Raw genomic sequence first — 13,252 nt, 5'->3', positions numbered from 1 at the left:
TCCACTGCAGGACAAAGGCCTCTCCCATGATCCGCCAGTTAACCCGGTCCTGTGCTTGCTGCTGCCAATTTATACCCACAAACTTCTTAATCTCATCTGCCCACCTAACCTTCTGTCTCCCCCATACCCGCTTCAATTCTCTGGGAATCCAGTTTGTTACCCTTAATGACCAGCGGTTATCCTGTCTACGCGCTACACGCCCGGCTCATACCCATTTCCTCTTCTTGATTTCAACTATTATATCCTTAACCCCCGTTTGTCCCCTAATCCACTCTGCTTTCTTCTTGTCTCTTAAGGTTACACCTACCATTTTTCTTTCCATTGCTCGCTGCGTTGTCCTCAATTTAAGCTGAACCCTCTTTGTAAGTCTCCAGGTTTCTGCTCCGTACTTAAGTAACGGCAAGATACAGCTATTATATACCTTCCTCTTGAGGAATAGTGGCAATTTACCTCTCATAGTTTGAGAGTGCTTGCCAAATGTGCTCCACCCCATTCCTATTCTTCTAGTTACTTCAATCTCGTGGTTCGGCTCCACGGTTATTACCTGCCCTAAGTAGACATAGACATAGTCTTTTACAACTTGAAGTGCACTATCACCTATCTCGAAGCGCTGCTCTCTTCCGAAATTGTTGTACATTACTTTCATTTTCTTCAGATTAATTTTAAGACCCACCTTTCTGCTCTCCTTGTCTAACTCCGTAATCATGAGTTGCAATTTGTACCCTGAGTTACTCAGCAATGCAATGTCATCGGCGATATGCAGGTTACTAAGATACTCTCCATTAACTCTTATCATTAACTGTTCCCATTCTAGGCTTCTGAAAACCTCCTGTAAGCACGCGGTAAGTAGCATTGGGGAGATTGTGTCCCCCCGCCTTACACCCTTCTTGATTGGTATTCTGTTGCTTTCTTTATGAAGCACTATGGTAGCAGTTGATCCCCTGTAGATTTCTTCCAGGATGTTTACATATACTTCATCGACACCCCGATTCCGCAGTGTCTGCATGACGGCTGATAGTTTTACTGAATCAAATGCCTTCTCGTAATCTATGAAGGCTATGTATAGTGGTTAGTTATATTCTGAGCATTTCTCTATTACCTGATTGATAGTATGAATGTGGTGGATTGTTGAATAGCCTGTTCGAAATCCTGCTTGTTCCTTTGGTTGATCGAATTCTGATGTTTTCTTTACTGTGTTAGCAATCACCTTTGTAAATAGCTTGTATAGTACAGAGAGCAAGCTGATCGGCCTGTAATTCTTCAAGTCCTTGTCATCTCCTGTTTTATGTATTAAGATGATGTTAGCATTCTTCCGAGACTCTGGTACTCTTCCCGTCAGGAGACACCTCGTAAACAGGGTGGATAGTTTTTCTAACACAATCTGTGCTCCATCTTTCAGCAGATCTGATGTTACTTGATCCTCACCAGCAGCTTTGCCTGTTTGCATGCTCTCCAAAGCTTTTCTGACTTCTATCATTACTGGTGGGGTGTCATCTGGGTTACTGCTAGTTCTTATAGTATTAAGGTTGTGGTTATCCCGGCTACTGTACAGATCTCTGTAGAACTCCTCCGCTATTTTAACTATCCTATCCATATTGGTAGTTATTTTGCCTTCTCTGTCCCTTAGTGCATATACATCCGATTTTTGCCTATCCCAAGTTTCCTCTTCACTGCTTTGACGCTTCCTCCGTTTTTGAGAGCGTGTTCAATTCCCTCCATGTTATACCTTCTTACATCGCATACGTTACGCCTATTAATCAAGTTCGAAAGCTCTGCCAGTTCTATTTTGTCTGTTGTACTTGAGACTTTCATGATTTGGCGCTTCTTAATGAGATTCTTCGTTTCCTGGGAAAGCTTGCCAGTGTCCTGCCTAACTACCCTGCCTCCAAACTTCCACTGCACAGTCCGTAATGATACTCGTCAGATAATCATTCATTGTATCTACACTAAGGTTGGTTTCCTCACTAAGAGCCGAGTACCTGTTCTGAAGCGAGACTCTGAATTCCTGTACTTTCCCTCTCAGTGCTATCTCATTGATTGGCTTCTTGCGTATCAGTTTCTGTCGTTCCTTCTTCAAGTCTAGGCGAATTTGAGACCGTACCATTCTATGGTCACTGCATCGTACCGTGCCAACCTTTTCCACATCCTCACGATGCCTGGGTGTGCACTCATTATAAAGTCTATTTCGTTCTTATTTTCGCTATTGGGGCTCCTTCATGTTCACTTGCAGTTTCCTCGTTTTCGGTAGAAGCTATTCAAAATCCATAAATTATTGCGTTCTGTGAATTCTACTAGTAGCTCTCCTCTGGCATTTCTAGTACCGATGCCATAATCTCCTATTGCCTGGTCTCCAGCCTGCTTCTACCCTACCTTTGTATTAAAGTCTCCCATCAGTATAGTATACTGGGTTTTTACCTTACTCATTGCCGATTCCACGTCTTCATAGAAGCTTTCAACTGAAGCGTCATCATGGCTGGATGTAGGCGCGTAAGCCTGTACCACCTTCATCTTTTATCTCTTATTCAGTTATTATTCTTATTCAGTTATTATTATTACGATACCTACCACCCTTTCATTAATGCTATAGTATTCCTCTATGTTACCAGCTATGATTCTGTGAGTTAGGAACCCCACTCCCAGTTCTCTTCTGTCAGCAATGCCTCGATAGCAAAAGACGTGCCCATTCTGTAGCACCGTATAGGCCTCATCTGTCCTCCGAATCTCACTGAGCCCTATTATATCCCATACAACACCCTCTAGCTCCTCGAACAGTACAGCTACACTTCTCTAACTAGATAAGGTTCTAGCGTTAAATGCTGCCAAGTTCAGGTTCCAATGGCGGCCTGTACGGATGCAGAGATTCTTAGCACCCTCTGCTGCGTTGCAGATCTGACCGCCGCCGTGATCAGTTGCTTCGCAGCTGACCATGACTTGCATGTAACACCCTGTAAAAATGGTTTCACAGCAGTAAAGCAGTGCTAAGCCATGAAAGCACCTATTCAAATGTACTATATTAGCATGCAACTCCCTGTAAAATTGGTTTCACAGCAGCGAAGTAGTGAAAAACCGTGAAAACATGCATTCAAAGAAAGTCTGCACTGCCGCGAAGCCTCACTTCAAGGTTAACTGAAGATATTGCCCTCGCATCGATTTCTTGTTTAAGTAAAAAGCTTGTATGCTCCAAGTATGCCAAGTTTTAAAACATAACATAGTTTACAGGCTATCACTTGCATTTACCGAAAGTCAAATCTTGCTACTATTCAAAGTTGTTTCCACTTCCTTTGTCACAAAAAAATGGCATTTGCACAGGCCTTGTTCCAAATTCTAAAACATTTTGTGCAGATTAGTTAGGTCATGACAAATATGCCAATTTATTGATAATATGCAACATATATACTATTCGAATTCAATTCTTCGACCAAAAGCACTATTCACTTCGAACCTTACATTGACTATTTGCACAAGCCTCCTAATTAGTGATAGTGCAGGTCAGCACTTTTCTACATGTCAGTGCACAAAAATAACTTGATTTTTTAAAAATCTTTTAATAAAACTTTACAATGTAATTAACTCGTTTGATAACATGCCTATTCAAATCAATCACTGGTGATCGGTGCTTTGGATTGTCGATTTTGACATGCTGAATTTATTTCTTGTGCACCCAGCACTTTCTAGTAGTTAGTACAGCCACTCAACTTTCAGAACCAATTTGAATTGCGGAGAAGCATGTTGCCACGATTGTGCTAAGGCGTTGTTCTTGTCCGCAAAGTTCGAGGTTCGTACCGTTGTTAGCAGAGTCGGGCATAAAGATAACTTCGATGGTGCGGGGTGGGGCCTATGAGCACAGCGCACCATAGTAATTTGACTGAGCATCCACTTACAGCTCCTAACTAAAGTGTAATTACATCCGAAGTGATCATCAAGCTGTGAATATGTCAGAAAGTAGCTATTTTCGACAGCCATGTCCCACAACCATGTCCATGTCCCACAAGCCATGTCCCCAAGCAGTAGACGACGATCTCCTAGAGCGAGCATCAGGCCAATGGTGAGGCAAGCTGGGGCAACATGGCGGATACGGTGTATTGAAGGCCTTCTAACGTCCTGCAGGTATTTAATTTTTGTGCGGCTCTTTCTGAATGGAGAAGCCAGCTGAAGCGGGGAATTGAAACGTGAAAAAATGCTGGTTCCTATGAGACCAAGAAGTCGGATCCCGGCCGCGCCATTGCGAAGCTATAATTTTTTGAAAATCGCAGTTTTCTCGCGATTTCTGGAATAACTTTCACCACCAAGGAGGGTGAAACAAGTTTTTTGAAGCACTTCTGCACAGTTTTCAGTGCAGATATTTTGGAATCAGATAGAAAAGAGTTCCAGAAATCGAAAACTTGATCTTGAAAATAGCAAGTTTTCTTGCTCTTTTTCATGATCTGAAAGCTGCGTCCCCTCTTCAGTAAACAGAAATTTGGCTGTAAAAGGGCTCAAACCATAGCTATAAAGATCATCACTTATAGTAAAACAGGAAATAAGAAACAAAAACTAAACTAATTTCTACCACTCTTGTCTCTCTCTTTCTATGAAATCAAAATACTCATTCAACACAACCTCGAAGGTGTCATGAGGCCCTCCGAAAGAATACCGATTACCAATTGTGCCAAGACAGCATTGTTGACAGACAAAAGCAGGATTCATGACCAAATGATTTCCACAAGATCTATTTAGTAATATGCATTTCCTAAACAAATAAGTGTACACCTTACCAATTTGCCCATAAAGAAAGGCAGCAGTCCTGCCATGTAAGGAGCAAACCGCTCAGCTGGTAGTGCCTTAGCCATTGCAGGAACCAAGTCTCCAGCCATTTGGACTAGCAAGCCATCATACTCAGCTTCATCTTGCTCGTCTGCCTCATCTATTTCTTCGTCTGCACACTGTGCTTTAAGCTTCAAAAGCACAGAAAAAAAAATAAGGTGGCAAGAACAGAGAAGCACTTATACAACAGAGGTAAGCTGATGCTCAGCAAACAATGCCAGTTTAAGGGGAGATGAGAGTTGAAAAACGCAAGTTTTTTATTTTTTAAATCACATATATTTTCACAGTTGTTTTTCTACTTTCATGACAAAAAGCGAGGATTGTATTTAAACTTAAAGTAGGTTAAAATAACAAGAGCACAAGGTGGATACAATAAGTGCTCACTGTGTAGAGTCCCCTGGAAATCGTCCCCTGACTGCTTGCCATTGCACTTTGCATGAGGGATTTACTAAAGCCATTTGCTCGAATTGAATTGAATCGAATTGAAGTTTATTTGTCCTGAAATTCTTACAGGATTGGGAGCAGAGGCTAAAGGCTATAGCCTGACATGGGGCCTCTGCTCCTAAATACAGTTTGGCACGCAGGCCGCTCAATCTGTCGCATATGTTTTCAGAAATAAATATATAACACAATAAATAACACACAAGAATAAATAAATAACACAATAAACCATAACACAACAAAATTTAGCGTGGTCTTGTCACACTATTTCAGGGAAAACATTAGAAAAATCACTTTATCACAAAAGCGTCATCTGAAAAGAAACTTCAATACAGAATGTAAAATAAAGCATAAGAAAAGCAACTACAACACATAACTCAAATTGATAGATAGGATGTAACAAATCAAGTACAGAAACTTTAATAAGCATACTCAATGTCATGGTTCATTAGGATGGACTTGATGATGGTGTTCGAAGGTACGGAATTTAAATCTATGAGACCGTGTAAACGATTTAACATAGTGGGTATTTGATACTGAACGTGTTGCCATGAATTAACCATGATTGCCAAGCTCTCATGATGGAAGAAATCATCTTAAAAAAAAAAAATAAAGCATGTTTTCCATATAGATGAGCTTTCACACCTTTAAAATGAATTTTTCTCAAAATCCACCTTTGGGCAACTTCTTGAGTTAGGACATCATGTTTTGGTACGTCTGATAGCCCGATTGAGATGAAATTTTGCCCACATATTCCTTAACATACGGAGGGTGCAGGTCTCTTGTTAAATACTTCCGAACCTGAAGTAAGCATATAACATGCACTGAGAATTTTAAGAATTCTCACATTAAAATGTTTATTGACCATCAAAATGTTTTATACGCACTTTCTTGACAGTTATTTGCATTCTACAGTCAATGTGAAGCAATACGAGTTATTAATGGCAGAAAACCCATAAAAGTTTAGTGGCATAGAAAGTTTGTCCAAAAGTAAAATAATGTTGTTTACTATAGATGTTTGTAATCAAGTCAGCTGTGCACATTTTTTTTTGTGCTTGCTTGAGATAGCTGTAGTAATTTCAAGAATGGAGTCAACTAGTCAGCCGTGATGCATTTGCCACCTAAGTGAGGCAAGTGAATGTGGTTCACAAGAACACACACTACAATACAATGTTTGGGGAAACCCTGACGCTTGCAGATTCCTTTTCTAAAGGTTCAAACTGTCATTTCATGCAGAAAAATTACTATGTCGTTAAAGAAATCACAATAGCACGGCTTTAAAAATTTTATGGCTTGCAACGTTTTTATCCCTATAAGGCTTTCAAAACTTTGTTGGTACGAAGGGCAATTCAGTGATCAGAAGTTGTGGTTTTGTAAAAGCTCGATCAAGACTGCTTCATTTCAGTTGGGCAAATAGCCCTTCAACACGTCAGGTATTTCCATCTGGTGAAATGGCGTTGGTAAATGCAGACTAAAGCTAAAAAGTACATCAATACAATGCACAGTTATTATTAAAGCCTAGTCACCACTATTCACTGGCTCATGAGGCAGACAACTTAGTGTAAAAAATAGCCACAAATAAAAGCAGCTAGTTACATTTTCAATATAAAAAGTAGTGGTGCGCAAATATATCAAGATTTTACAATATTTTTCAAATATAGTGCTTGCTACTGGATTCGATTCCCACCATAATTTTACTATTTGAAGTCTTCTGAATTCCAGAAAATAAAGTTGTAATAATTTCATTCACTTTATAAGAAATCACAGCACTTCTAAATCAGGTGAATAAGCCTGATTCTCCTCACAAACTTCGATTTATCAAAAGATTAATGGCTGCCACCATAGAATGGCACTATATTATACAGGGTACATCGATCACAGCAGAAAGGCAAGAAAGAATGCAGCATCTGTTTATACTGCGGTAACTCATATGTATTGTGTGCGCTATGCTACAAAATCTTCTATACCTTTGAGGCATGTCTGCTTCGATTTAGGTGCATGTTACAAAACCACAGGTGGTTGACATTTTTGGGGCCCTCCACTACAGTGTCCCTCATAACCACACGATGGTTTTGAGACGTTAAACCTCAGCAATTACTATTATCTTTTAAAACTACAGCATGCCGCTAAGCTGACGATCAGAAGATAAAAGGAGGCCGGCCTAATGCACCATCATAGAAAGTGAAATTTATTCTGCTGGCAGTTCTTTTCTTTTGGCGACCCACTTTTATGACTTCAAGATATTTCTAGATATGCCTCAATCATGTGCAGTCACCTTCACAAGCTCTGTCTATATGATGCTGCTTGAGAACGTCTGCATGTGATCTGGATGTTCTATTCTGGCTCGTAGATGCTTTTCCTGGTCAAAGTTCAGCTGAAGATCTCCTTCCTCTGTTTGTACCACTCACGCACACAGGTTTTGAGAACACAGAATAGAAAAGACAGGCTTGAGTTTACGCAGCGCCGTTTGCCGCCCTTGCGGAGAGAAGGCAAAGCTCTGGTCGCTCGGACGGGCTGCGCTTGCTTGGTTTTCCCATTGCACACACAGCAAATCTGTTCCTTGGAGCTTTTACCTCGCATTTTGCACTCTATGGGCACCGCTCCTTCGTCAGCCCGAAAAGCAGGCACACACTCCTGCTGCATTCTGAGCTGCTGATTACGTTTAAAAATGTCACAGAGCTGGAAGCTACCTGTGAAGTTCTACCGTTTCCAATGCAAGCAGTGCGAAGAGCAAAGGCGCAAGAGTGGATTATGGCAGTTTGTTGATTATTCCGCGGTCTTGACAGTTTGTATAATTTTTCGTCGTGAACCGTATTACCAACTATTAATGGTGACAAACGCGATGGCCAGACTCATATGAAAAGGAAGTGCGTTTAACAACTGAAGCTACAGCAAATAGACACCCCCTCTACATTTGGAGATTGGGCACGGGCTTTCCGAGACAACCATATGTAATGCGAAAGCGGCTGAGCTTGCTAGCTCAATACACCACTGTTAAAATACCGCGCCGTGAGCCCTGCAAGTGTTTTATTGAGCTGATTGCTGTAGACTTTTCATCGCCGCTCAGTGTCAACAGATGGCAGACAGGGCAAGTTGGTATTGCATATTTGAAGGTACGGTGGCATGATTCTCAATGTCAACAGAAGTGGCACTCGATGTTTGTGCACCCTCTGTCCATTGTCGTCGCGCCTTACACTTCAAATAGGTGGCCAGAATCAATCTGGAGTCTCAAAACACAGTGTACCTCCTAATAATATGATGGTTTTAACACGTAAAATATTATACCCTTGCATGCACCCAAGCCGTGGGAGATATACAGCTGCCGCTATAAAGATGAGTTGAAAAAATAACTAAGGCAGCAATTAAGTTTTCGATGATTTCGCGAAGTCTGCCGCGGTTATCAGGGGCAAATCTCGGCGTAACTAAAAACATGCTCGATCCAAGTGGGTATTGTATAATATGATGAAGACCAAGCGAGTTGTCGAAACAACCAAATTGACATTCAAATCAGTGAACACGTAGCGTGATCACACGTGGATATTATCCGAAATGAAACATGAGCTGCAGGAAACATGCATGGTTGAAGTGGACATAAAATACCTTTTTTGTGTGCATCACTATGCTTTCAAAGGAGTTGCAAAAAATACAAGGTGTCACTGAAGTTACGATACGACTTTGTTAACATCCGATGAAAACCTTGGCAAAAATGAAACTCTTGTGAAACTGAACACTCCGCATTGGAATGATGCAAGGGACTTAACAGGGCAGTTGTAAGTTTAGTCTCTTCACACTGATATCCTAATAAATGTAAAGCCGCGTGACAAACTTGGCATTCAAGCAATATCCGAATGCTATATACAAACGCACGCAAAAGCGTGGTGGTGGTTTACCAACAGCTCCCAGAAGACACGAATGCCGCAGCGAATGCGCATTTTACCGGTAACATACATAAAGAATTCGCGCTGTCACCTCACATTTAATATGATGGAAAAATGGCTGTTCACCATCGACATGCACATAGCACTCGCTCAAATACACCGTGTTTGACTTAATTGGTCCTGCAAAGGTTGTCAATGAAGCGCTCTCGATTCTGATGAGATTCACAGCGTGAAAACGTTTTTACAATCTTTTTAAACCTTCGGAGAAAGTCACAGGTGAGGCTGATGAGGGCAACCAGACAACAGCCCGTGCAGAAAGTGTGAACTTGCTGAGACAGCGCAGGCAGAAGGCGGGAATGGGGTATCGAGCGATCGGTTTTTGCTAGAAAGGCATCGAAACACGCGCGGTGCAGCACCACCTGGCGGAGGTTGGGAGGCCTATAGGCACAACGTAGCAGTGTTCAGCGCGTGAATCCACCTTCTTTCAAGGGGGCAGACCACTGGGACCGAAAAGTGACAAAAAAATATCACTTTTTACTGATTGATTGATTGATTGATTGATACGTGGGGTTTAACGCCCCCAAACCACCACATGATTATGAGAGACGCCGTAGAGAAGGGCTCCGGAAATTTCGACCACCTGGGGTTCTTTAACCTGCACCCACCCAACTCTGAGCACACGGGCCTACAACGTTTCCGCCTCCATCGAAAATGTAGCCGCCGCAGCCGGGATTCGATCCCGCGACCTGCGGGATCGAATCCATTCGATCGAAACCATTAGTAACTTACTTCGTTATAACCGATAATTCATTATATTTGAATTCGTTATATTGACGTTTGAATTTATTTGGTTTCTGCCAGCATTTTTCTATCTGTCTGCAAATTTTCACCCACCAAAAAGTGGTAACTTTTTTTGTAATGTCATTCTGACCGCCCTAAGCCTAGGTGCTAGCACAATGCAGAACCTGCAAAAAATAGGAAGCCTACTTCGAGACTTCTTTACAATTTGCCAGAACCTGTGTCCGAAGCTCTACTACCAATTTATGAGTGCATTTATGAGTATTGCAAAACATGCACACCATGACTGGTGTTTTTTTGAAAAAATGGGGTGTTATCAGTTTTTCCCTTTTTTTCAAAAAAGTAAATTTATGACTTAAATTTTGAGGCCTCAATATCTCTGCAGCTAGGGCAGGTACAACAATAATTCTTTTTGCAATATAAACAAGTATGTGTATAGAACGCAAATATGGGTGCAGAACTTGGAGCACAAATCTTTTAAATTATTTACTTATCAAAACTATAACACAATTCCAAATGCTTTTGAAAATGGAAAGTCCAATTTGCTGTAAAATAACCAAGAAAGGTAAAAAAAAAAGCTCTTCATGCTTTCAATCTCTGGTCATTAGTCTATGTTGCCATACCTTAAATATCACTTTTATTTAAGCACTTTTTTCATATGATTGCCTTAAATAATTGGGGGTGAACTTAGGTTATCTTAGAAATAAGATGAGTTATAGGAAAAGTAATTACATATATAAAATCAGCAGAAAAAACTGCATAAGCATGTGTAGTATGATAGAGATCACTGAAGGAATAAATAAAAAAATAGTCTAAAATGAGTTCACCTTGTTAATATGAAAGCTCATATCAAAAGGGGCTTGTCACCATTAGCACTTTGATGAGCATTAATCTGGCACACACAGAGTGTAGTGGAGCTGAAAATGAGCATGTGCGGACGTCACCATTCAGTGATGACGATGTCACTAGATCTGCCACAGGTTGTCAACTGTTGTTAATGCCACTGCATGGTTTTGGTTTTGTAGTCGATGGAGTTGTTTTATGCAACCTGCTTTTTACATAATGACTTGACAATGCGAAATCAGTCTGCAACATTAAATTCATTGTTATCTACCAAAGCAATGGTGAAATATCAAGTTATTCTAGCTTGTGGAGATAGCGCACGCTACGTCCCCCATGTCAATATGCGAAAGCTAGCAGCACAGCTTCGTTTTTATGTAGCGGACAGTGTGTTGGCGCCAGATCCATGAATCAGTGTGCGAAGGAAATCATTTTTTTGTCATACTTTGCATTAAATTTTAACACGAAAGCATTACTTGACCAAGTTTGCAAGTGTGCACTCGTTCGACACCTGCAAAGCTACGTACAGAAAACATGAGACTTCTCTAAGCAGAACTGACACCGACACCAACAACTGCCACAAAATCTACTTGCAGCTGCTAAGAAGGGGAGGGAAATCCAGGCAGATAATGAACTCCCGACATCAAGAGAGCATGCCCTTAACTGCCAACATTAGTTGGGCTAACAAAGAAGTATAGGGAATAGGAGAGAATGAGAAAACACATTGTGTCTTCTCCTTTCACAGGTAAAGTGTTGTAAACACCAGTTTAGTGGTAACAAATCATGTAATAAAGCTAGGCTTGTGCAAATATTTGAATGTTTCAAATATTGGAACAAATAGTTGAGTATTTGAATTTGCTTCGATTCGAATTTAAATTATGGAATATTTTCGAAGTATTCGCAATGAACAAAAAAGTGTACATTCATCTGCATGTAAACACCTGTAAAAGTGGTTTCACTGCAATGTAGAGGTGCTATGCATTGAAAGCACCTACCCAAGAAAAATTCACTTTGCCATGAAGCCCCCCTTTATATTGACACAACGCAGTAGTGGGATTGGGGCATAAAGCGGTAGAGGGTCTCTGCTTGGAAGAAAAGACTACGAAGTGGTTAGAGACTGGTCCAGTGTGTCAGCCATTGCCATCGCATGTAAACATCGTAAATATCCGCAATTATACGTTTCCTTGTAAGATTATTGATGGAGGTGCTGGGTAGATTTACCTGGCTCTCCCGGCAAACCAACACGAAACTTCGGAGTGGCCACTTCATTTTCCTGCAATGGCTCGACAGTCCTACCCACAAGAGCAACAGCAGCCGCAGCAGCAGCAGAAGCTGCCTCCTCCAATTCTCCTGCCTCCACAAGACCTTAGAACCTTCTCAGGCACAGGCAAGGACAATGTGAATGTCGAAGATTGGGTCGCATTGTACGAGCGTGTGAGCGAATAATATAGATGGGACCCCACGTTGATGCTGGCGAACGTTGTATTTTACTTGCGGGATACGGCACTCACCTAGTATGAGACGCATGAGTCGGAGTTGACCAGCTGGGACATATGCAAAATGAAGCGTGTCGAGTTGTTCAGCAGGCCATTTGGGCGACAGCAGGCCGCGAGGAAAGACCTTGAAGATCGCGTGCAGACATCGACGGAATCGTATGTATCTTATATACAAGACGTATTAGGCCTCTGTCGAAAGGTGGACGAGAATATGGGCAAAACTGACAAAATCGCCCACACATTAAAAAGAATTGCCGACGACACCTTTAACCTGTTGATCGTTAAAGATTGCGCCACCGTCGACGCGGTGGTGAAGCAATGTCAGCGCTTCGAGCACGCCAAGAACTGTTGTATAACCCACCAGTTTGCGCGCCTGCCTAATACTGCAGCTACTTCGACCTGCGAAGACTGCCCCAGGTTTACGCAAGCTACATCATCCAAAAATGTCACCCGGATCGTTCACCGCGAACTCGAAGCAATAGCTCCTGCAGCCATCGCTTCCAGCGGCCCTCAAGATAACGCATCCACCGTCTCCCTTATCCAAGCCGTTGTTCGCCAAGAAATGGCAAATCTCGGCATCGCACCTGTTTGCGCTGTTCACACTACCGAGAATTCGGCTTCGGTTAACCAGATCCCGGTGTACCCTTCACGCTACCCTTCCCGCTACCGGAACCCTGTTGAATGGAGGACATCGGATGATCGACCGATCTGCTTTCACTGCTCTCGCGCCGGACACATTGCGCGCTACTGTCGCAATCGTTGGACGTCCAATTTATCCGGAAACACTGGGACATGGCGCCGCTTTGAAGACAACTCTCGTCGCTTTTCTACTCGGTACGATCCCCAACCTACTGCTACTAACGTTCAGGGCCGAAGGTTCAGCCGGTCACCATCATTCCAAGGCCGCCGATCTCTCTCGCCGATGACTCTTGATCCAGGTCCCCTGCAGGACCTGGGCCCTCAACCTCGGAAAACTAGACCATGCAGCTCCCGGAG

The 13,252-nt window shown here is 42.2% G+C and overlaps 1 protein-coding gene across 2 annotated transcripts in view; it reads right to left on the bottom strand.

The window, feature by feature from the left end:
* Nucleotides 1-13,252, bottom strand: part of LOC119187392 (importin-4) — a 227,334-nt gene that overhangs the window by 32,047 nt on the left and 182,035 nt on the right. For both annotated transcript variants that reach the window (XM_037435539.2, XM_075878604.1), the window contains one exon: nt 4,755-4,934. In XM_037435539.2, coding sequence (XP_037291436.2) covers nt 4,755-4,934 — 180 coding nt within the window. The remainder of the gene's footprint in view (nt 1-4,754; nt 4,935-13,252) is intronic.

This window comes from Rhipicephalus microplus, chromosome X, assembly GCF_043290135.1.
Source record: "Rhipicephalus microplus isolate Deutch F79 chromosome X, USDA_Rmic, whole genome shotgun sequence".
Classification (NCBI taxonomy): Eukaryota; Metazoa; Arthropoda; class Arachnida; order Ixodida; family Ixodidae; genus Rhipicephalus; species Rhipicephalus microplus.
The sequence above is the reverse complement of the archived record's forward strand: the minus strand, read 5'-3'. Positions and strand labels throughout refer to the sequence as shown.